Source organism: Dipteris shenzhenensis, chromosome 9, assembly GCF_047967505.1.
Source record: "Dipteris shenzhenensis isolate YYH24624 ecotype China chromosome 9, Dip_SZ_1.0, whole genome shotgun sequence".
Taxonomy (NCBI): Eukaryota; Viridiplantae; Streptophyta; class Polypodiopsida; order Gleicheniales; family Dipteridaceae; genus Dipteris; species Dipteris shenzhenensis.
Window position 1 is genome coordinate 15,702,142 of NC_141604.1, and position 25,750 is coordinate 15,727,891.

General features: G+C 42.1%; 1 protein-coding gene across 1 annotated transcript in view; it reads left to right on the plus strand.

Moving 5' to 3' along the window:
- Positions 1-15,421, plus strand: part of LOC147898269 (vacuole membrane protein KMS1-like) — a 53,686-nt gene extending 38,265 nt beyond the window's left edge. The window contains exons 6-8 of the mRNA XM_087379055.1: positions 7,313-7,429; positions 14,596-14,766; positions 14,953-15,421. Coding sequence (XP_087235181.1) covers positions 7,313-7,429; positions 14,596-14,766; positions 14,953-15,105 — 441 coding nt within the window. The 3' untranslated portion in view covers positions 15,106-15,421. The remainder of the gene's footprint in view (positions 1-7,312; positions 7,430-14,595; positions 14,767-14,952) is intronic.
- Positions 15,422-25,750: the final 10,329 nt, after the last annotated feature.

Here is a 25,750-nt window from a genome sequence, read left to right on the forward strand (position 1 = left end):
ACTTAGGCGAATATAGCCCATATTCAGCTAATCTTGTAGCTGTGAAGCTAACTCATCCTCCTCAAGCTAGCTCGTCCTATAAGGTGGAATACTAATAGATTGAGCCCCAGGTATACTAATAGATTGAGCCCCAGGTACTAAATCTATGCGATGATCTACTGCTCGTTCTAGAGGTAAACCTTCCGGTAGTTGAGCAGGGAATACATCCATGAAATCATCTAACAACATTCTCAATTAACGATGTTCAAATAATTTTTGTTATTAACAGAGACAACAAATAAAGAAAGCAGAATCAAAACACACTGATACACATCATAATGAGAAGTGTTTATTATATTCTGAAGCTGCATTGCAATTACAATAGGTCCCTGAGAAGAGGGAATATTATCACATTGAATACAAAATTGGGTGTCCTTGTCCAAAAAAGAGAGTGTATGCTCTTTCCATCTAATCCAAATATCGTGGGTTTTAAACCACTCTATTCCGATTAACAAGTTCAGATGTTCCAAGTGCATGACATAGCACATAAGAGCAGCTGTGTAGTCTTGAATCCGGATAGAAAGTGCGTCGACCTTACGATCCCAAAATAGCTTCCTAGCTAGAAGCTGCGCCTCGTAGGTATGATCCCTAGGTGTCGGGGACAGCCCCATTCTGTGCACAAGTTTGCAGTTCACAAAATTGTGAGAGCTGCCCGGGTCAAAGAGAATGTGAACTCTTTGGTCCCTTACTTCTCCATAAACTCGAAAAAGGTCATGGGGGCCAAATAACGAATTATTAAAAGTGCAATTATAAGAAAGTGGGTAGGTAATGACATTTACGAAAATACATGTCATCGAGACTTGGTTAGCTCCCTTAGCTTTGGTACCTTGTCTCGCATGGAGCTTTGGTTTCGGTGCTTGCAACTGGTTCTTGCGCTTAGGAGAATCATTCCGAGTGTGGTCCCGCTCCTCGCATATAAAGCAACGTCCTTCTTTCTTTAACTTCAAGGTGCATAGGAAACGAGCGCGACCATTCTTCATCTGAGTCGAGTTCTTCTTGGAGGTGGTCAAGTGACTTTGACTCCTCGGTACCAGTTGTTGACTAGAAGAACTTCCTCTTGTTCTTCCCACTCGTGTCGGCAGTAGTGGTTTCCTTTGCGCTGGCCATGGTATCATCATAAATGCGCGCATAGTTCACGGCCTCTTGCAAAGTGGTACACTTGTTATACTTGATCGGAAGCTTGTACGAGTCAGGCAAACCATCCACAAAGAAATCTAACAACGTAATAGGATCCATCTTTATACATCTGTTCGCAAATCATGAAACCTGTGAAGATAGACCTTAAAAGTCAAATTCTGCTTGGACTTATCGAGGGCCTTGAGCTTGCCTACGATATCATAATCTTCCTCCTTTTGAAACTCTTTTCTGAAGACCTCTTCAAATTTGATCCATGTTGTAGGCTTCCTTTCACCACAATAAAGCCTTCCTTGACATATACCCTGCTGCAAGCTGCAGCTTCTTTTCTGCAAAAGTCACGGGATCAAGAGGCAGAAACCCCCGCCACATACACCACAGCAAAATGGAGTAGCAGAGCACAAGATGCACATCGTTTGCGAAATGGGCAGGAGTATGATGAAAGGGAAAGATTTGCCAAAGACTTTCTGGGCTGAAGCATGTAACACAGTAGTTTACATTTTGAATCGTAGCTACACGAATGCTGTGAACGAGATGACTCCACTGCAAGCCTTTTCTGTAAGAAACCTTCAGCTGCACATTTCAGAGTTGAATGGGAACCAAAGAGCCGGAAGTGTATTTTCTTGGGCTACAGCGAAGAGGCAAAGGGTTACCATCTCTATAATCCTATTACCAAGAAGGTAATAGTAAGTCACGATGTGATCTTCTCAGAATAGCCGCATCAATTGGAGGAGGATGCTTCATTCCCAAACAACCAAGACTAGGATATCCATCTAGTACAACCACCAAGAGTAGACCGAACTCCCTCAATGGTGCTTGGGAGGATTCAAGATAAAGAAGAGGAAGAAGAGCCTGCAGAATCACAATAGCAACGGCCATTCCCGAAGTGGGTAAAGCAGCTTTTGGATGGTAGAGAACCTCTAGCCATTGAGGAGGAACCATCCGAACACCACCGGCGGTCCAAGAGATTAGAGGAGCAAAGAAGGGCATAGGAACACTTGGTCAACTACGCTTTGATGATAGAGGTGATCCGTGCTGAAGAACCCAAGTGTCTTGAAGAGGCACAGGGTGATGATAGGTGGATGGAGGCTATGTAGTCGGAGTATGAATCCATAATGAAGAACAACACTTGGGACCTTGTGGATTGACCACCAAAACGCAAGGTAATTGGCACCAAGTGGGTGTACAAGACCAAGTACAAGTCCGATGGCACATTGGATAAGTACAAGGCTCAGCTCGTGAAGGATTCGCACAAGTACATGGTTTTAATTATCAGGATACTTTTGCTCCCACAGCTCGACTAACCACAATTTGCAGTGTTTTGGCTTTAGTAGCACATGAAAGTTGGCCCGTGTTTCAGATGGATGTAAAATCCACCTTTCTGAATGGAGATCTCAAGGAGGAGGTATATGTGGAACAACCACCAGGTTTTGACTTTCAAATTCACTTGATGTGAACTCTCCACCTCTGTCTGATCTCAACTTCTTCACCTTCCTCCCCATTTCTTTCTCATCGGGGTAGGGGTGAAACTAGAAGTGTACTTGTCACTTGTGCAACCAAGTGTCAACCATCTCCTTGGTTCTGGATTTCTGATCTTCGGGATATTGGTTTTGGATTTCTGATCTCCGGGATAAGGATCTGGAGTGATATTTGGACCCAACACTGAAGCCAAAGCATCCACATGCGTGAGCGCTTGAACAGTGTTAGTCAAAAGCGAATTCACTGAAGGTAGTCTTCATAATCAAATCATCGTAGAGGCCCTGGTCATCATTTGCATGGTAATTCATGGTAATAGTGCAAAGCATTCAAGTACTGGTTACATTCCTTTATGCTTATGTACGTAAATCACCAGTTATGGTTGGATTCAAGGGAATTCAAAATGATGCTGCAAGGACATTCTTGCAAGACATGCAAGAAATGTTGTAGTTTGCAAAAGAGTCTATTAGAAGTGCCCAAGATCGGGACATATTTTATGCTAATCGACATCGTTCACCTAGAGAGTTCTCTGAAGGGACGATGGTATATTTATGTATTTCCAAGGAATCCAAGAGCCTAAGTAATGGTTTGGTTTCGAAATTATTCCCCAGATATTGTGGTCCATTTAAGATTATTAAAAGAATTGGACCAGTTGCATATAAACTAGAATTGCCTCTTGATGTTAAAGTACATCCGATATTTCATGTCAGTTGATTGAAAGAGTTACTGGGTGTGGATGAACAACTTGTTTCTCCTCAAGAAATAAGAGAAGTTACAAATTTGACTTTTATTCCACACAAACCTGAGAGTATTCTTGAATTTCGTGAAAGACAGATTCGTAATAGAACTATCACGGAATATAAGATTGAGTGGAAGGATCGTGTTGAGGAGGATGCAACATGGGAGACATTGTCGAACCTGTAGAGGACATTTTTGGGTTTTTTAGCGAACTTAGTATGTCATGTGCACGGATTGGTATCCGACGTGTACTAGGGTACACAAGACTAGCTCAGGTAGCCTGGGGTGGCTTAGGGCTAGGTAGGCTTGATTCTTGGGTTGAGTGGCAAGGATACGAATCAATTATAGGTCGTTGCTATTTTTGGCGCATTGGGGCCAAGCCTATAAAAGGGGCCCAAAGGTTTAGTTCTCAGAGAGCCGAGGGGAGCAAGTCGTTTCCAGGTGCTAGGTCTGATCTTAGATTTAGTCGTAGATGCGCTTCGCATCTTAGGGTAGCCCAAGGCCGAGCAGCAGATCCAAGGCCTCTAGGCGCCACCTGGTGGTATGGGACACCAAGCTGATCAGGGTTTGGTTGGGAGTTCGTGCCATTAGCTCAGCTCATGGCTCGGAGGGGACGTCTCCTGATTTGGGATCGCATCCCGTAGATGGCATGGTTGGGTGGTGAGCAGCCTGCTCACATTCCTCACATTTGGTGTGTTCTTGTGTTTGCTTGCAGATCAGAGTTTTCAGGAGTGCTGGGGACGTGTCACACATGATATGGGATTGTGATTGGGCGAGAGACGTGGACACTCGACACTCCACGATTGGCTATTATTTTCTACTGGGGGTTGAGAATTATTTCTTGGCTGAGTAAGAAGCATCCAACGGTTGCTGTTTCATCCACGGAAGTGGCATAGCATCATGCAAACCCCTTATGGTTAAGGTGGATTGTTGAAGACGAGGAGTTTCTATATGAAGAAGCCGTGAAAGCTTCTGCAACAATCAAATTTGCATTGCGATTGCAAAGAAGCGGGTGTTTCATGCACGAACGAAACACATGGAGGCTCACTACCAATTCATGAGCGAGCTTATAATGGACGAACTGATTGAGCTCACGTATTGCCCAAGAAAAGAAAGTGTTGCAATCTTGCATAGCTATTGACCAAGGTCCTTTCTCATGATCAGATGAAGCACCTCATTTGCATGGGGGTTGGCCCACATTGAGTCGTGAGAGTGGGTGTTAAGACACTAACCCCATCTGTGAGCCCCCATATGAGGAGGACGGAGGGCAGTAGATCAGGGTTGGTGGGAGTAGGAAAGGTGTAGTAGGTCTTTGTTTGAGGTAGAATACCTATGTTGTGGGGTGCACAGCATAGTTTTTGTGCAAGGAGAACAGCTTCTCAAGGTACTTTAACATTTGCGTCTAGAGGCCTGAATTGGGGTCGCCAGACCTCTGGTTGGGTTAAACTGGTTGACTAGGTCGACGTGGGGTGCAATGTTACCTGGTCTAGATTTGTTTTGTATGTGGTTGGCTTGGGGCCCCTTTCCACCAATCGTAGATATATGTTGGATCAAACATGCAGTTCTATAATGGAAGTCTTCAAGGCAATACTTGCACTTCCATTCCTTGCTACATGATCCTCTCTTATTGGGACTTGTCAAGTTTGTGTGGAGTGCCCAATAAGGGTGGGTTTTTTCAGCGTCTGCCATAAATGCTTGGAGTCCATGTCATGGTGGAGATAACGCTGTGATATGATCGATTGCTCAATAACCTGATCGAGCGCATTCGAGTTATTGGCTCTTCCAACCTCGCATTCATGATGAAAGATGGCTGTAATAGAGCTTCAAGAGAAAATTATGAGGCCAAAGAAAATCAAGTGGCTTGAACCCAAAAGATTCAAGAAACGGTCAAGCTGAGAATAAGGAGTTGATGGTTTTCAACCTTATGAGTCAAGAAACGGTTAAGCTGAGAGCAAAGTCTATGGTTTTCAACCTTATGAGTGACTATCATGAGATTGAAACTGCACTATGTTGTGTTTTTAGAGGATGAGTTTGGGCATGTTCCTGGATTAATCTAGATATATGCTTCTGCCATATTAACGGACATGCAAACTACACCTTGTGACGGTTTTGTCCATGTTGCGGCCTGTCGGTATTGCGATAATTCTTTCTATCTTAAGTGGTGCGTTGCCCTATCAGCTAGATTTAGATGCTCGTCTGGGAGAGACTGAAATGAAATCGTTTAGTCTTCACAAGCAACAGTCGTAGCTTGAACGAAGAGATTTTGGACTATTTTTTCATTAGCCATGTCCTTCAGTGCTAGCCTTCGTCATGGCTGAGTCTGCCCTCCATCTCCGAAGTGCCGATAGAAATTCAGTGCAAAGACTTTGTATAAATGGATGCTCACGTATGTGTGGGTGTGTGGATTTGTATGTGTGAGAGCATATGTTTATGCTATGGTCTACACCCACTGTTGGGCGCTGATGATGTCCGTGGGGATCTCATAGTAGCTAGCCCCTGCTATGCATGATGGAGTTTATGGTTTTCAATCTTACGAATGACTATCATGAGATTGGAACTGCACTATATTGTGTTTTTAGAGGATGAGTTTGGGCATTTTCCTGGATTCATCTAGATATAAGCTTAGAGTAAAGGTATTGTTAAGGGGAGCTTGTATGTGAGGAAACATGAGGGTGAGTGGGAGCAGATGGAGAGGATGGGCAGACAGGCTAAGCAAATTGAGAGAGAGCATATTGAGGGGCTTAGCGTATTGGTTGGAGATTCTGAGCAAAGAGTGACCAGATGAAGAGTGGAGCTGAAGAGATGGAGGGGCTGTCAAGCTGGAGGAGCGTACAGAGAACAGGTATGGGCTGCTGCAGGAGAGTATGGAGCACAGATGCAGGCTGAGAAGCATTTAACATGACTGATGTACGAGCAGTGACTTCAGGTAAGTGTAAACTCTGTCAAATTTCAAAGGACTCCCCTAATAGGTAAACAGTGTCCAAAAACACTTTTGATGCCTACCGCTAGAGGTGTGTTCCAATTCCAACGATGATAAAGTGATCACTATACAAGAGCTGCTCCAGCTATATACAGTGAAGGCTGGGGGTTGGGGGGGGGGAGTCAGGCTTTAATTATACGCTTCAAGGCTTTTGTGGAGCTTCTTAGATGCTCAAGCATCACCTCTTGCATTGCTTGTATCCTTGGGCCAGCTCCCAGTCTCCTCTCGTTAGCTACTCATTAAGACAAGGTCATACATTTGCATACTATGTGAGCAGAGAATAGCAAATCATGCCACTTGCTTTGATATGCATTTCATTTTACTTTGTCCTTCATATTAGATTAGTGGCTAGGGTTGGTGGTTTTTCCTCACATAGTGTTTGGTAGGCTTTTGAAATTGATGATATGATACCCTCACTACCTGTTGCTATTGTGTCGATATAATCACACGCATGCATGCATGCATAGCAGAGGAAAAAAAGGGGAAAATTGCAGTTTATGACATTTTGTCGAGACATTATTCATGAAGAGGTCCCTTCTACTTCCATTTACAGTTCTTATACCTCACTCCCTAATTGGAACTAATTGGAGTTTTGAGAGGCTGCTTGTTTGTAATTTATATGTTTGGTTGGTTAATAAGATCAATTAATCAATTTGTCATCATCATCATCAGCGTCTTTGTCACCTCTTGCTTTCTTTGTGAAACTGTACCTCGTTTCTTGTGTAGCCTTTGTTGCAGTGAGATAATGACAGGTGTTTTTTGTTGGAAGAAGTGGTCCAGAACTTTCTGCTATGCTTTGGTCTGACATAACCTTTTGAGTTTGTTTTAGAAGCTAATTAAATTTAATGTCCTTTTTTCCTATTTCTTCCTCCTCTTTTTTTTTTTTCCTATATCCTTTATTTTTTACTAATTTATGCATGTCCTAATAATAACTTTTTGTTGCAGGTGCCTAATCCACTGTTTGATCTTGCTGGCATAATGTGTGGCCAGCTTTTAGTCCCATTTTGGAGTTTTTTTATCCCTACGCTGATTGGCAAAGCGTTGGTGAAGACTCATCTTCAGGTGCGAGATTTGGTCTTGTTTTCCCAATGCCCTTGTTATTATGTACTCTTTCTTTATCCCTACATTGATTCGTAAAGCATTGGTGAAGACGCGCCCCAGGGTATGAGATTTTGTTCTTGTTTTCCCAATGCATGTGGTAATATCTATTCTTTGCTTTCTAACCAATTATTCCAGAATTATGTAAGAGAGAAGTCTTGTGTCTATGTGCAAATGAGGATATTTGGGTCATTGGGACCATTTCGTCCCATGTTCAGGTAAGTATGTTGTAAGGGTAGGGATTTGGAACACTGAACCCTCAACATTTAGAATATAAGCGGTAAGAGGCACTGATTGTATGAGTTGAAAATGAAGAATTCACAAGTTGCAGCCTTATAGTGGGCTGAACAAGAATCTCCAATGCATCTTTATGACACGTGGCATGTGCACACCAGCCCTGAAAATGCACACTAACATGCACATTGAAAGGGCTCTCTATTGTCGAGGATATTAGTGTTCATCTCATGAGTCAAGCCTGAGAGGAGAGGTCGGATAGCCCACAGAAACATATATTCCAGTCATGACCTCCTTCATGTATTTTTGACATTTGGTATGATGTATCAAGATCTTGTGCTGAGGTGGTGGCCTCAAAAGCTGCTCCAACCTGAGCACTATGGGGCTGTGGTCTAACATAGTAGTACCTATAAGGATGTCTGTCAAGCCTCCTCCTTGCTTGGCTGAGTCCTGATGAACTTTGATGTTGGTTATTGCTCCTTTGACCAAAAAATGATTTTCTCATTGTTATGTTACTTTGACTTAGGAACCCCGAGAAAGGCCCCTCTCCCAAAATCGTTCTCTGTTAACTGTTGTTGTTGCTGTCACATCCACATTGGTAGGAGACTTGTCAACTACCTACAGAAAGGACCTCTTTGCCATTGACAAGTTGATGCATAAGCATTTGGCACTCCAATCCTAGGGTTACCCATTCAAGATTGCTCTACCTCTATTAACTTGCTGTGATCAAAGATCTCAAGGGCCAAGTTTTATGAGATGCATCATGCACTTGCCGCTAGTGGTGAACTGCGGGGCTGTGGAGCTGCAAATGGAGGTTCCATTGACTGGGAGGAGGTTCATAGGAGATATGCCACTAAGCCCTTTGGAATTTTGTCTCTATGGGTGCTTTTGGCATGGTTGTGAAAGGCATGCACATTCCCACAAACTATTAGGCCCTATCCCCTTTTTGGAGGTCGGGGAATGAACTATGATAGATGTCCAAATCTTGTGTATATGAGGTGAGAAGACCACGTGTTGATTTCGGATCTAAGAATCTATTCACAGGTATATTCAAAAAATTCATCAAACATGATTTTCAGAAAACCATCAGACATAATTTCAGAAAAACATCAGACATAATTTCTCTTCTCTCCTCCTTTAAAATATTAATAATAGGGCAGCAATGACCTCCTCCTCCAACTAACTCCTATGGAGACCAATGGACCTGGCTGGCTGCCATGTGCACGGATTGGTATCTGACGTGTACTAGGTACACAAGACTAGCTCAGGTAGCCTGGGGAGGCTTAGAGCTAGGCAGGCTTGATTCTCGGGTTGAGTGGCAAGGGTACGAACCAGTTAGAGTTCTTCGCTATTTTTGGCGCTTGGGGTTTGTTTCTATATAAGGGGCCCAGAGGTTCAGTTCTTAGTGAGCCGATGGGAGCAAGTCTCGTTCTCAGGTGCTAGGTCTGATCCTGGATTGAGTCGTGGACGTGCGCCTGCATCATAGCGTAGCCCAAGGCCCAGCAACAAATCCCAAGCTTCACAGCACCACCGGATGGTATGGGACACCAGGTTGGTTAGGATCTGGTTGGGAGTTCATGCCAGTAGCTCAGCTCGTGGATCTAGTGACCTTGTTAGGTTTCTTTATGGATGGTCTGCCTGACTCGTATAAGTTACAGATCAAGAAGAACAAGTGTACTTTGCAAGAGGCCATGAATTACGCGCGCATCTATGATGATACCATGGCCAGCGCAAAGGGAACCACAGTTGCCGACACGGGTGGGAAGAACAAGAGGAAGTTCTTCCAGTCTACCACTGGTACTGGGGAGTCGAAGTCTATAGACAACGCCTCCAAGAACCGTTCGACTCAGGCGAAGAATGGTCGTGCTTGTTTCCTTCGTACCCTGAAGCTAAAGAAAGAAGGACGTTGCTTCATATGCAAGGAGCGGGGCCACACTAGGAATGATTGTGCTAAGTGCAAGAACCAGAAGCAAGCGCCGGGACAAAAGCTCCATGCGGGTCCAGGTACCAAAGCTAAGGGAGCTAATCAAGTTTCGATTACAGGTATTTCTGTAAATGTCATTACCTGACCACTTTCTTGTAATTGCACTTTTAATAATTCGTTATTTGGTTCCCATGATCTTTTCCAAGTTTATGGAGAAGTTAGAGACCAAAGAGTTCACATTCTCTTTGACCCGGGCAGCTCTCACAACTTTGTTAATTACAAACTTGTGCAGAAGATGGGGCTGTGTACGATACCTAGCGATCACACCTACGAGGTGCAGCTTCCAGCTGGGAAGCAGTTTTGGGATCGCAAGATTGAAGCGCTTTCTATCCGGATTCAAGACTACACAGCGGCTCTTACGTGCTATGTCATGCACTTGGAGCATGTAGACTTGCTAATCGGAATAGAGTGGTTTAAAATCCACGATATTCGGATTGGATGGAAGGAACATACTCTTTCTTTTTTGGATAAGGACACCCAATTTTGTAGTCAGTGTGATGATATTCCCTCTTCTCAGGGACCTATTGTATTTGCGATGCAGCTTCGGAATATATTAAACACTTCTCACTATGATGTATATCAGTGTGTTTTGATTCCGCTTTCTTCATTTGTTCTCTCTGTTAATAACAAGAATGATTTAAGTGTGTTTGAACACCGTGAATTGAGAACGTTGTTAGATGATTTCATGGATGTATTCCCTGTTCAACTGCAGAACGGACAGTAGATCATCGTATAGATTTAGTCCCTAGGGCTCAACGTATTAGTGTTCCACCTTATAAGATGAGCCAGCTTGAGGAGGATGATTTTGCTTCACAGCTACTATCTGAATATGGGCTATATTCGCCCAAGTAAATCACCTTGGGGAGCACCTGTCCTCCTAAGACAGAAGAAAGACACTTCGTGGAGAATGTGTATAGATTATAAACGATTGAATAAAGTGACAATTAAGAATCGATACCCTCTTCCTCGTTCGGATGATTTGATAGACCGTTTGGCTGGAGCGAAGTATTTCACTAAGATTGATTTGCGTACGGGTTATCACCAAATCCGTATCTATGCTAAACACATAGATAGAACCGCATTTGGAACTAGGTATGGCCACTACAAGTTTCTCGTATTACCTTTTGGTTTGACCAATGCTTCTGCCACCTTCTAGCAAATGATGAACGATTTGTTCAGAGGTTTTCTGGGCAAATTCATTGTCGTGTTCTTAGATGACCAAACAACTTCGTTCTTCCTAGGATTCACGGTATTTTTACGAAAGTATGTACATGATTATTCACACATCACGGCACCCTTGACCAACATATTGAAAGGTCGTGGACGTAGGTCTACCCAGCCGATCTCTTGGAATGATGCATTGAACAAGGCTTTTGAAACCTTGAAGTTAACTATCAAGGAAGCACCCGTCCTTGCATTATCCAATCCTACCTGGCCTTATGTTTTAGAGGCCGATGGGAGTGATTTTGCGATTGGGGCAGCTTGATTTTAAGAGGGCTGATTTGTAGCTTTTGAGAGTAAGAAGCTAGACGACACCCAATATCGTTGGCCCACACTAGAAAAAGAACTCTGTGTAGTTGTGTATGCTCTAAAAGTTTGGAGACACTACTTGTATGGTTCGAAGTTTCTTGTATTGACTGATCATCAGTCAATGATCATCAGTCAATCAAGTATGTATGTGATGGGTCTGAATTGAGGGGATGGAAGGCTAGATGGGTAGAATTAATGCAAGATTTTGATTTTGAAATACGTTATCGAAAGGGTTCGCTGAATAGTTTGGCGGATGCCTTAAGTCGATTCAAGTTTGTAAATGCTATGTCATTTACGAAAATATCCTCAAACGTATTTCAATCCTTGAGAGGGCTTTGCGCAAGTGATAGTCATTTCAGTTGTTATTGGCAGAGAGTCGAGGATGGGAGCTCCATGGTTGACCAAGACTCATGGATTGTGCCACCTACGGTACAGGCGGCGGGAGGTCAGTGGGTGATTAGGAACAGCTTACTGTTCCGGAATGGAAAGATATGTGTGCCAGATGTCATGGATCTTCGATCCAAGATTCTCTGGGAGTGTCATGATGCTCCTAGTGCTGGACATCCATGTATACATCGGACTTTGTCTCTTGTGAAGCATATCTTTTATTGGCCTAAGATGCGTGCATTTATTGAACACTATGTGGTAGGTTGCTTGCTATTCCGGAATGGAAAGATATGTGTGCCAGATGTCATGGATCTTCGATCCAAGATTCTCTGGGAGTGTCATGATGCTCCTAGTGTTGGACATCCAGGTATACATTGGACTTTGTCTCTTGTGAAGCATACCTTTTATTGGCCTAAGATGCGTGCATTTATTGAACACTATGTGGTAGGTTGCCGGGTTTGTCAGGTTATTAAGGCAGAACACCTTCAAAGCACGGGTTTATTACAGCCATTGCAAATCCCAGGTAATAAATGGAAAAGTATTTCCATGGATTTTATTACTGGTTTGCCTAGAACGCACAAGGGTCATGACTCCATTTGGGTCGTAGTGGACCGTATGACAAAAATGGTAGATTCTTACCTACTAGAACAACTATCTCAGTTGTTCAGCTGGCTCACGAGTTTGTGGACCACTTGTTTAAGCTGTATGGTTTGCCCTCTGACATAGTCATCGAAAGGGACTCGAAGTTTACAAGTAACTTTTGGACACTTGTTTTTGAGAAGTTAGAAACTACTCTAAGTATGAGTTCCTTAGATCATGCACAATCTGATGGCAGTACAGAGAAGGTCAACCAATTGGTTGAAGATATGCTTCGGGCATATGTTTCTAAGAGACAGTCTTCATGGGAAGATTATCTACCTATGATAGAATTTGCTTATAACAATGCAATGCATTCGAGTACTGGTTACAGTCCTTTTATGCTTATGTACGGGTTTCAACCTAAGTCACCAGTTATGGTTGGGTTAAAGGAAATCCAAAATGATGCTGCAAAGACATTCTTGCAAGACATGCAAGAAATGTTGCAGTTTGCCAAGGAGTCTATTAGAAGGGCCCAAGATCGGGACATATATTATGCTAATAGACATCGTTCACCTAGAGAGTTCTCTGAAGGAACGATGGTATATATGTGAATTCCCAAGGAATCCAAGAGCTTAAGTGCTGGTTTGGTTCCGAAGTTATCCCCTAGATACTGTGGTCCGTTCAAGCTTATTAAAAGAATTGGACCAGTTGCATATAGACTAGAATTGTCTTCTGATGTTAAAGTACATTTAATATTTCATGGCAGTAGACTGAAAGAGTTACTGGGTGCGGATGATCAAATTGTTTCTCCTCAAGAAATAATAGAAGTTACAGATTTGACTTTTATTCCACACGAACCTGAGAAAATTCTTGAATTTCGGGATAGACAGATTCGTAATAGAACTATCACGGAATACAAGATCAAGTGGAAGGATTGTGTTGAGGAGGATGCAACATGGGAGACATTACAAAACCTCCAGAGGACATTCCTGGGTTTTTTAGCGAACTCAGGAGTGAGTTCTTAGAGGAGGGGAAGTATGCCATGTGCACGGATTGGTATCTGATGTGTACTAGGTACACAAGACTAGCTCAAGTAGCCTGGGGAGGCTTAGAGCTGGGCAGGCTTGATTCTCGGGTTGAGTGGCAAGCGTACGAACCAGTTAGAGGTCTTCGCTATTTTTGGCACTTGGGGCCCGAGTCTATATAAGGGGCCCAGAGGTTCAGTTCTCAGTGAGCCGATGGGAGCAAGTCTCGTTCCCAGGTGCTAGGTCTGATCTTGGATTGAGTCGCGGACGTGCGCCTGCATCATAGCGTAGCCCAAGGCCCAGCAGCAGATCCCAGGCTTCACAGCGCCACCGGGTGGTATGGGACACCAGGCTGGTTAGGATCTGGTTGGGAGTTCGTGCCAGTAGCTCAGCTCGTGGCCCAGAGGGGACATCTCCTGATTTGGGAACGCATCCCGTAGATGTCATGGTTGGGTGGTGAGCAGCCTGCTCAGATTCCTCACGTTTGGTGTGTTCTTGTGTTTGCTTGCAGGTCAGAGGTTTCAAGAGTGCTGGGGTCATGTCATTGGCTGGCTTGAATCGTGTAATGAATATCAGGCAGCATCCCTATAAGACATCTGGATGGATGGTTTGTAGTGGTATGGAATACGACAGACATCGTTGGTGGATGCATTGTAATTCTTGAGAGTTGGAATTATGAATCTATATCAACGGCCCTGGATTTTTGAAGGTATAGGAAAATTTGATGAAGGATGAGTATTCTTCAAGCCGAGTGCTACCTAGAGTTGGCCTCGTGAGTAATGTCATGTCAAGATTTATATGAATGGGTGTAACAGGTAATTCAGCAAGAATTGCTGAATTAGGGTAAGTAACCTATGTCACGAGAGTTTATCTTAATCTAAAATGTTAGTCCAACCCGGAGATTGTGAGATAAATTGACAGAAAGCTGTTATGATTCCGAGATGGTCATTATTGATCGAGAATCAGGATTTTCAACAAAATGTACTGAACCCTTATATAAGAATTGAATAAGCGGGCCATGATCAATTTCTGAGTTTTCTTTCTAGAATGATATTTCTCAAGGCTTTCATTTGCAATTTTTCTTTTGTCATGGTGGAAGACTTCTTCTCTCCTGGATTTTGTTCATTAGAGCACATGACTAGTCCCTAGCAGCTAACGTCCGTATACAACAAATCTGTCATCAAGAGAGAGAGTAAAAATTATATTTGAAGTTCTTGTCTTGATTGATGCCTTCAAGAAATGAGTGGTAGAACAACATCATAAGCAAATCAATAGGAGTTATTGATATTCTCAGGAAAATTTGTCTTTCAGAGTTACATAATTAGCCAGTAAGAACCTCTCTCTCTTTTAAGTCTACAAATCGTGTCTAAAATAGACTTCTTAACTTGCAGACAATTTTTGTGATTTTACTATGCAACAACCAATTGGTAGAACAGCTTGAAAGCAGTCTCAGACAAGCGTTCCAGCATACGCCAGCAGTCTCCCATGTTCTAAATCATATTTTGGTTCAGCTGGAGAATAGCAGACAAAATTATCACAAAGGACCAGCAGTCACATACAAGGTAGAAGTAATTCCTGCTGAGTGGTTTGGTTGGAGTCATTGCATGTATGTTCACATTCTTGATTCAAAACCTCTACATCTTATCTTTGGGAATTCATAGTTTTGAAGTTAATTGCGTGCATTTGTTTTGCCTCATAAAATTCCTATTGAATTTTTGTGCTGATGAGCTGGCAATGGATCTTTACAGGTGACCCCTTGGAACTTCTCATTTTCCTTTATTTGGAACACAATTGTTTGGATAATGCTTATTGGGTTTCTTAGCAGCATTGTAAATGCAACAGCACAAAGTTTCCTTCTGAAGAAGCAGAAGGCGGCTGAAAAACAGCAGGGAAAAGATTAACTGTTCAGAACAGTCAATGGTAGATGCTTGGAGGTAGAATGCAATCCATTATTTGGAAACCGTCAATTGGTTGGTGGATTCCATTCTTCAAAGTAGATTCATCCCCTCAGTTTAAAGTCTGATTATTTCCCATCAAGGTGTGCATAAATATGCCACTGGGTATTGTACTGTGGATGTCTCCTACACCTGAACGTTCCTTGTATAGCAAAAAGGTGAAGCCTTCACCAGTTTATGTGGGAGTAGCATACATTTACAAGCTTACTCTCTCATATTGTAAACAGTTTTTGCAATGAGAAAGAGTTTGTCACTAAGGGTGCATCTAGTCTTTGATATGATGATCTAATGCCATGTCAGGAAAATCTCACTACAATCTACATGATCTGCCAGATAACGCTTATCTAAATCATGACAAAGTCTATGTTCAGTGTAATGATGCATAGGTCTTGGGAATGGCCACATAGTTCCATGGGCCTTGACTCTAAAACTCGTTGGGCCTGGCCCAAGGGGCCTCCACTGTGGGAAGAAGCTGTCACATCCCACGTGAAGGAGACAAGTGAGGGGGAGAAAACACCCGTGGGTGCTGCAAAGGAGGTGGCTTGGTAGGAAGGGTTGATGAGAGGGGTTTGGACAGATGGAGGTGTGTGAGAAAGGGCAATGGGGGGGGTGGGCGCGGGGTCCAAAGGGTGTGCTAAGTAATAGTACTCACTGGCTGGTGATGATCAGGAGGGTCATTTGGTGGTTGTACTAGCTTTTTCCTGGAGGAACGAAAACTCCTGTGCTGCTATCCTGTATGGAGGGGGTTGCAGAATGGGAGGCCAAGCTCTTCGAAGATGCGACTGCAACCTTCTTATGGCAAGGCTCCCTTGGCGGGTCAATTTCCACTCTTTCCTTGGCCTTTTGTGTTTGATTTGCATGTTGCATTCTTAGACATGTACTTGCACTTCTCATTAAAACCTTGCATGAAGAGGTGGCTCTTGGTGAAGAAGTTCAGGGGGCTCCTTTGTAAATGTCCATAGGCCATGGCCAAAGAACAAGACCAGCGCAAGGAGGCTGGACTCTCAAAGGGAAGAGGGGAAGGGATAATAAAGCAGGCGGTAGGAAGGGGCAAGACATCACGAAGCAAAAATGTATTTGGAAGAAAGGCCAATGAAGTAGAGGAGCAGAGCTAGATGAGAGGAAATGGGCTAGTAGTGTGTGAGAAAATGGTGGAAGGGTAAAAAACCACGTGCAACGGAAGGGCGACCTATGGTAATTAGAGAAGGCCGAGAGAGTCGGGGGACAAGGAGTGAGAGGGGGAGCTCGCTTTTTGTTTATTTCACCAACTTCTGTGATAACATGACTTTTAGCACTATCTTGACCGACCTTAACATTGTCTTGGCATGGGTTCAAATTTAGCAAAGACGGGAGAGAGAAACCCTTCCCAACCATTCTTATTTGCTTTGATATTTGACTTTTGAAGGCATGCATGGAGCTTGTTTTCAAGCATTTAGAAACTACTTTGTGGAGTTTCTCAATAGTCATAAAATTCCTTCGTAATGTCCCTAGCCCGTGGGAAAAGAACAAGACCAGCTCGAAGGTTGGATGTGCCAATATATTGTCATCACTCTACTCATGCCTTGACTCCTACTTCCCTCCAAATGTTTTTGTATACGTTTCTAAACACTACATGCCTCTTTTGTAGACACAAGACCTTGGACACACACATCCTTTCACAAACCTCTCAATGGATCTTATTATTGGATTACCTTGGAGACACACATGCTAGTATTCTCTATGCGAGTCATTGTAGCTCAACCATGATATGTCATTTTATTCCAACTAAGAAATTGTAAGACACTCTCCAATTAGGAAAATTATTTGTGGAAGGAGTTTTCAAGTTATATAGGCTACCCATTGAAATGGTTAATAACCTAGCTAACAAGTTTGATAGGAACTTATAGAGGTTATCTTTTATAGTTTGAAACATGTGTGAATATGAGTACGTATGACCACCCATCGATAGATGCTCACACATTTCATTAATCAAATTATTGTACATAGGTTGAAAGCATAGCTAAGTTACCCCTTTGTATCAAGCCCTCTTTGATTACCACACCTCACCTCTCTTTGCACATCATCCACTTGCAAGCTTGCCTAGCCAACCTCTTTCCTCCCTCTTTGGTCCGTTTCCCCCCCCCCCCCCCCACAACCCACTTATGTTTGTCTCCCGCTACCAACCCATTTCTTCTATCAAAATTGAGCTACACCTCGTCTCTTCTTCTTTGGTCATAAAGAGCTAGTCTACTAATGAAGCACAGACACAAGTTCAATTAGGTTACAAGATTGAGACTTGTACTCATAAAGAGACTTGAGAGCTTACATTATGCTATTGCATGAAATTACCTCCCTTTTATAGGAGTTGATACATACTTGGATTGCTTGATTGCATGTAGGATAAGGCTCCCTTGGCATGTGACAACATGCTTCTACTTTCATACCTTGCCTCTATTCTTGTGCTCATTGCACTACAACTGAGAGAGAGAGAGAGAGATCTCAAAGGTTGCATGTTAGAAACTTGTCCACAATGTGTATCTAAATTCATGGCCTTGTATAGGGGAAGGGGAAGAGAGTTAAGGACCAAACGTCACAAAATACACTTTTATCTCCAGATACAAAATTTAATGCTTCTCTTCATTCAAAAAATCCCATAAACTTTATCCTTACTCTTTGTCTATAGAGTTATGCAAAATTTTGATATCTTTTCAGTTTCGAATGACATATATTTTATGCCTGTGAAAATGAAGCATGTGGATCCTCATACCAAGTGCGTGGAAGGCATATGAAGCATGTGGAAGGCACATGAAGGAGCGTGGAAAAGATTGAATTTCAAAGGAGAATCTTATGTAGAGTTGGAGAAATTTTCCATGTGGAAAGTAGAATCCATGTATGCTCCAACTCATTTTGCTCATTCTTTGCATAATCAAAGAATGAGCAAAATCAACAGTAGCCAAAACGGACATGGATTATGACATAATAGCTTATGTGATTGATGAGGCAAGGAATCTACAAGCAACAACTATACTAGGTGAAGGAGGGTAAGAAAGAGTCTATGAACCCTGCTTTCCCATCATCAACAAGTCTTTCACCCCTTCATCATGTTAATTTTGTAGCTCTTGTATCCCCAATCCTCTTCTATGAGCTCTCTCTCTCTCTTTCTATCTTTCTCTTCCATGAGCCCTCTCTCATCTATACATATGCTTCCTTGACTACTATTAGCTTCTTCCTCTCTCTAGTTTACTCTTCTTCCATAAGCAATCTTGGAGCCCTCTAGCTCTTGATTGAATCAAATCTCTTCTCCGCGCTTGTATTCCCAAGATATTGAGTTGTATTTGAGTGGGTTCACATCTCCTATGTTAATAGAATGCCACTTTATATTCTCTCTCTTGAGTCTCCCATCTGTTTTCTCTCTCCTTGTTTTGCTTTTCTCATCAAGAAAAACTCAAAGTGATCTCCACTTGGATGCTCATTCTATTCACATGGCACATTTTGTTTCCCAAGCCATGGTGAGCTTTCATTCCTCCCTCTTAGGCGACCTCTATAGGATTTGGATTATTGATGAATGGAGAGAGTGTTTTCCCTAAGCAAAATCAAAGTGAAAAGAGGATAGCTTCCATGACTTGAAGCTCATCAAACATCATCAATGCAATGCAATGCATTGCTTTTAAATAAGAAGCAAGGTATGGAGAGATGGAACAACAAGGCCTGTCTTTAGTATTTTCAATTATTGCCTCGACCCATTTTCTTCCTTACATCTCAATGTGTATTCACAAGCTATGCAAAAGCGTCACCCTAGTAGGAGATTTTCTAGATGGCTTTCAAAGCTTCATGATTTTGTTTTTCTTTTATTGCTTAAAAACACCACTAGATCCACCTTACTCATAACATGGGAGGAGCTAGAGGAATAGAAGAAGCGTAAGGAAGAGCTCAAGGATGAAAGTGAGACACCTAGGTAGCTTTTCTTTTGTAATTTGATGGAGCCTTTAGTGCTTCACACCAGCATGGAGCTAGGGAGAAGGACTTGCTAAATCTTAAAAGTCAAGAGGTATGGAATAAAAGCTACAATTCCCTAGGAGTCACAACTAATAATGTAGCTAGGTATAATGCTTTGATATTTGGTTTGAATTGTTGTCTTCAAAGTCTAGTTAAAGAGTTGGGAGTAAGAGGGTATTCTCAAATCATTGTTTAAAAAAATGCAAGGGCATTACAAGACAAGAAGTTATCACCTATAAGAACTTAGGCTATGGCACCACACTAAAAAAAGGCTATGGCACTAGGTAATCAACTTCATTTTTTAAATTTGTTCATGAAAATAGAGAGAAGAATAAAAGAGATGATGAGTTAGCTACTCGAGCCATTGCAATGCATTATGAAGAGGGGGTCTCTTTGTTAGATGCGGGATGTCCAAAACTGCCGAATGTACAATAGTAATCAAAAGAAGGTGTGTTTCTTCGGGTTTTAATTCTAAAATAGAAGTAAGACTAGTAAATAAGCCCCACCTCTATACTAGTCTTCGGGTTTTAATTCTAAAATAGAAGTAAGACTAGTAAATAAGCCCCAGACCTAAAGACCACTAAGATAATTAGCATAGTTAGATTACAAGTGGTTACTCTAACCTAACTATTCTTTAAAATGATCTAACCTAAACCCACTAACTCAACCCAACCCCACCAAACTAAACCTAGAAACTAACCTAACGGCCAAATCTGAGAGACCATGGTAGCGGAATGGTACAGGCAGCGCAAGCAGGAGACGACGGATTATCATGGCGACTCTATATTTCATGGCAAGTGGTCTTCACAGCAGCTCAAGTCCAAACTTGTTCGTTTCGTCACCCTTTGGCCAGTGCGTTGGCAATGGCGATGGCAATGGCATGGCGTGGGCGTGGCTATAAGGTTGCCACCTCTATACTATTATTGAACAATCTTTACAAGTTGGGAAAAGACAAGGTGCTTCAACAAGTGGTCCATCCCACATAAACTAGAAGGATCCTTGAGTTGTGGCATGAGTGTTCTAGTCACTCTACTTCAGTTAACATAGCTAAGAGAATTCTCAATACAAATTTTTATTGGCAAGGTATATGAATGGTGCCAAAATTGTGCAATTTGCAAAAATTTTGGAAGATGGAAATTGATCCCAGAACCCTTGAATCTCATTCTCGCATATTGACGTTTCAAGAGATGGGGAATAAACTTCATCGAGCACTCCTCATCTTAGGTAAGTATTACTTCTAGTGACCATGGATTATCTACAAAGGCCAAACCCACAGTCAATAGCAAATCGAGCACAATTGCAAATTTTCTCATAAAAAAAACTCTAGTAAAGTGTGCTCATCTTCCAGTGCTTCTCTCATTCGGCGGGTACTCATCATATGCACTTAGCTGCCAATTTTCCAAGATTCACAATCAGAGATCTGTAGATACTTCAGTTATCTGTGAGTGGTCGTGAGAACATCATCATCAATTCCTATAATCAAGGTCTCTCACAAAGTCATAATAGCAAAATAGTGTTTATTTACAAAAGCAAAATCAAACTCTCTTAAGGTTCTCTATTGCTACTTCCTAGTCCCCCATGCCTAGTGCTAATCCACACTAGCCTAGATTTCTGCTTAGTAGTGCTAATTTCATCTACCTACTAGTGCTCCTACGTGTGATATATCCAATATGTGCGATATTTATAGTGATTTCTCAACTCCAAAAATAGGCCCATCATATTTTGCCCTCTCCCCAACTGCTAGAGCATGCACATGCTCAGTAGTACATTGCTTCTTGGCTGGATGCTTTGCTTCAATCAAACACTAGACTTGGTTCTTCAAATGGTTGGATCCACATACTTCCCTCTTGCTCAGGTCATGAAGTGTGCAGGATTGGCAAACACGAGGAGTTCAAAGAGGAGTCAGAGACTATCAGGGAACATGCCGAGTAGTTTGGGAGGAGCAGTTGACAATAGGATCTAAAAACCTGTGTATCCCAACATGGTGGAGCTGGAGTGAAGCCTCAAAGTTGGAGCAACTTAGATTGGGAAGGAGATCTAGGCGTGAGGAGATCTACATTAGAGGATAATTGTACCCTTGGTCCAGCAGCAATCTCATGTAATGGCGAGAAGTAGCTACGCCCTGCAATACATCTCATCTCATGTCATATGAAGCTCCAAGATCTTTCAACAAGGCCTTGCCCTTCTCTTAACAACTAGGTGAAATCATGGCCTCCTTTAATACTTTCCTTCTTCCCATGTTAGAATATAAACTAACTTGGGATGTGAACTAATTTATCTTTATTTAAGAGAAGAAAGGAAATAAGATGTGTTGTTTGTATAATTGTTATACCTTGTCCTTCTAATCCCATGACTTTGAAAGCATATGATTTTTTGGGGCACATTTCATATCTTTGCAAATAGGCATGCTTTAAAGCTTGGAAATATTTTCTATAATGCCATGGAGGTCTTGAGCTCCACATAAAGGGAGGGATCCTGATTCACTACTGAGGACATCTAGCTCCTTGGCAATGGTGTGGGCATTTTTTCGGACATACTAAAACTAGTTGAGGTGCCAATATTTTGGGACAAGGATGAGAGCATGAGATTGTGGTAGAGATGAGTCACTGATGTGGGTAGTCTGAGAGGATTAGGTAGTGAGATACATATTGAGGCTAAACAAGACACACACAATTATGGGGGTTAAAGGACACTATGCCTTAACCCCAATTATATATAACACTCAACCACATATATATATATGGATGACATAGAATATTAGGGTGTTCTGCACCCACCAAAAACTTGTGTGGCTCTCTCCTAGCTCTCTCTCTCTCTCTCTCTCTCTCTCTCTCTCTCTTTCATTCTGCTTCCATTGAGAGCACTCTCAACTGGTATAAGAGCCTGGGTGGTCTATCTAGCTTTGTGGGAGGAAGGACAAGCTCTATGGGAAGCTCTGTAAATGACTTTACTTGCATCTTGGTGTGTAGATACCTAGAAGAACCTTTGGGAAAGTCATTTTGGTTTTTCTGAGTGGTTTTTTGCAAGCTTGCAGGTGATTTTGGAACAAAAAGACATTTTTTGACGATTCCCTTGTTTCTTTCAACGGACTGAGAGACCGAAATGACTTGCAGAGGCAACCATTGCCTGCTTTTGGTGTCCATTGCACTATAATAGTTCAAAAACCCCTTCATTCTTGAATTTGGAATCATTTCATATGATTTTTTACTCACTGTCTCTGCTTCAACATTTTTTCTGCCAGTGTGTTGGAACTGAAGTTTGAAGCAACCATTCGCAGATCTGTCAGTTCTGATGGACTCAAGAGGTCCTAAAACTTTTGTGTTACTCATCACTTGCACTTACTCATCATTCACACTCTAGTGATGTTTACAAACAGATCGGTTTGCTAAAATGTTTTTTAATTCGTGTACTAGACCCAGTGATTGGGACCATGGTTTCCAAAATTGTTTGCTCCATTGCATTCTAGAGGCCTAAAAACCCCTATCTGTCAGCTCTTACGCGATTCCTTGAAGATTTGGAAAAGTTCCGTCTCTATGAGACGTTAAATCGTCTGTTTCTCTATCAAAAATCCATTTGATGCGTGGCATTTTTAATTGAACCTTAGGCTTCTAAGGTTTCATTTATAGGTCAATTGCAAAGCTCTGAATTGGGTTTACTTCACGTCCAGAGTGATTTTTTGAAGTATTCTTTGAGCCGTGAAAAGCGTAGGTCATGTTATTAATGCCGTGTATGCAAAAATTATAGTGGTTTTGAGGCATCTCAGGTTTTATTTTTAGTAGCGGTCATTGCTGTGGGGCCATGATTTTGAGCATGCCTTATGCAGATCACTCAGGTTGTAGTTTGAGCCGTGTGCGTTCATATGTGGTGTGGATTGGGTTGCAGTGGATGCTTTACAGGCCATTTGGATGTATTGTGATCCTTGTTAGATGCATTGATAGGCGCCATTAGATGCGTTGATAGGCCCAGATTGCCTTGTGGGATGCTTTGTTGATGGACGTTTAGCACACAGATGCTATTTTATGTTGAGGGACAGCTTTGACACATTACAATTAATTCACTGATAGTGCTATGCTCTCTTGGATGAAAAGAGAGGGGAGAAAGAGAGGAAATAAGAGAGAGAGAGAGGAGGGAAAAACAGACAAGAGAGGGGAGAAAAGAGGGGAGGGAAAAGAGGGGGGAAAAAGAGAGGAAAATAGAGGATGGAAGAGGAAAAGAGGGGAGAAAAAGGGAGAAGAGAGAAAAGAGAGGAGAAAAGAGAGGAAAATAAAATAAGAGAAACGGGAAAAGAGAGGAGAGAAAGAGATAGGGAAGAGAAAGAGGAAAAGAGAGGGGACAAAGCGGGAAAAGGGAGGGAAAAAATAGGGAGAAGCGAAGAGAAAAGAGAGGGGAAAAAGAAGGGAGAAAGAGAGGAAACAACAGAAGAGTACATAAGGGAGAAAGAGAGGGGAAAAAGAGGAAAAGAGAGGGGAGAAAAGAGGGGAGGGAAAATAGAGGCATTTGGCGCTTATTGGCATTGGGTTTGCCATTGTTTTGTCATTGTAGGTTGACATTTTCTTTTGGGCCAAATTTGCTCAAATAGATGCATAGTATATGCATGTGAGTCAGTTGCACTTTTTAATGCTTTGAGCCTTTGAGGTTTGGTGATATTACCTTCCATTGTGGCATAATATTTGGGTGCACCTGGTATTTGGTGTGATTCTTTCTTGCAGGCACCAGCATTTGGGATTTTTATTTATTTGCATCATGGCATCCTCTTCCATGTCTAAAAAGGAGTTTTTCAGTAGTAAAAAGTATGATGGGACAAACTTTTCTATATGGAAAGAATAGATAAGGGATGTGCTTATTCAAAAGAAGCAGATTAAACCCTTGGAAGGTATTGTAACTAAGCTTGTAGCTATGTCTGAGGATGATTGGAATGAGTTGGATGCATTAGCAAAGTCTACTATTGGAGTTCATATTGTAGAGTCAGTTTATTTCACAGTAGTAAATGAGCAGACTACGGAAGATTTGTGGAAGAAATTATGTGCCACTTATGAGAAGGAAACAACCTCTAATAATGAAGGAAGGGGTCTCCATTGCTTCTCACTTGAATGAATTCAAATTATTTTCAGCCAGCTTCAGGCTCAGAGGCTAAATTTTGATGTAGAGACTGAGGCAATATTCCTATTGTGTTCATTGTCATCCTCATGGGATACCTTTCATGCAGCCATCAGTGACTCTGCACTTGGTGGAGTACTAAAGTTTGATGTTGTCGATAGCTTGTTGGCCGAAAAGATTAGACGGAATTCTATGGAAGGAAACAAGCATGACATAGCCTTAAACGTGAAAAGGGGCAGATCATAGTTCAAGGAAAATTCCCAAGAAAGAGGGAAGTCTCATAGCAAAACCAGGGCATAGAACATTGAGTGCTACCATTGTAGCAAGAAGGGCCACATGGAAAAGGATTGCTACAAGTTGAAAAGAGAGCAAAAGGATAAGAAAAAGAATGCAAATTGGGGTGCAAATAAGAAGGAAGAGAGTCCAAGGGAGGACAAAGGAAAAGTGAAGATCGAGGAGATCAATGTAGTCACTGATGATAGTGACAATGACATTCTCTTCATGTCTAGTCTACCTGCAGATTTGCTTACCACATTAGGTAATGCATATTTCTAGGATTGGATTTTGGATTTTGGTGCTTCATTCCATGTTACACCCCATAGGGAATGGTTCTCCACTTTTATGACATTGGTATGACATTGGAAAGACAGGTTGTGTGCATCTTCGAACTAACTATGCATTTGCATAGTGGGAGCATGTGACATAAAGTTTTCTTTTGCAAATGGATCTGCATTTGTTTTAAAAAATGTGAGACATGTGCCTAAGCTGACCAAGAGTACCATTTTACCAGGTCAGCTAAATGATGCTGGTTGTTAGACCACCTTTGGCTTTCAAAGTTAGGAAATTCAGAAGGACTCTATGGTTTTGGCAAGGGGTTCCAAGTGTGGGACATTGTATTCCTTACATGTATGAGGGGTGTCTGATCATGTTGTTGCAATAACCGAGCAGCCAAGTACTTCTTTGGGGCATTGCGGGTTGGGGCACATGAGCCAGAATGGAATGAAACTCTTATGCCATTTGGTTATGTATTGCATTTGAGTTTTTTTTATTTTGAATTTTATGAGCACTGTCTCTATGGGAAGTAGACTAAATCAGCCCATAAAAGAAGGGGAAAGAAAAGATCTTGAAAGGCTTGATTTGGTGCATTTAGACATATGTGGTCCCATGCCTACACGGTCATTAGGCCGGGGCTGAATACTATGTGACATTCATTGATGGTGCAACTAGAAAAGTGTAGGCTTATGCTATGTCTTGGAAAAGCGATGTGTTTTAGGTATTTCAGAAACGGCTGGTTTTGGTTGAAAATCAGTTAGGTAGAATGCTTAAATGCTTACAATAGATTGACAATGGTGAAGAGTATCTCTCTCATCACTTTCAACATTTTTGTGATACACATGGGATCAAGAGGGAGCTCTTCTCCCCTCGTACTCTAGAGCAAAATCTAGTTGTAGAAAAGATGAACCACACCATTCATGAAAGGATGCAATGTATGCTTTCCAATGCAAGTCTTTCTTGTGGT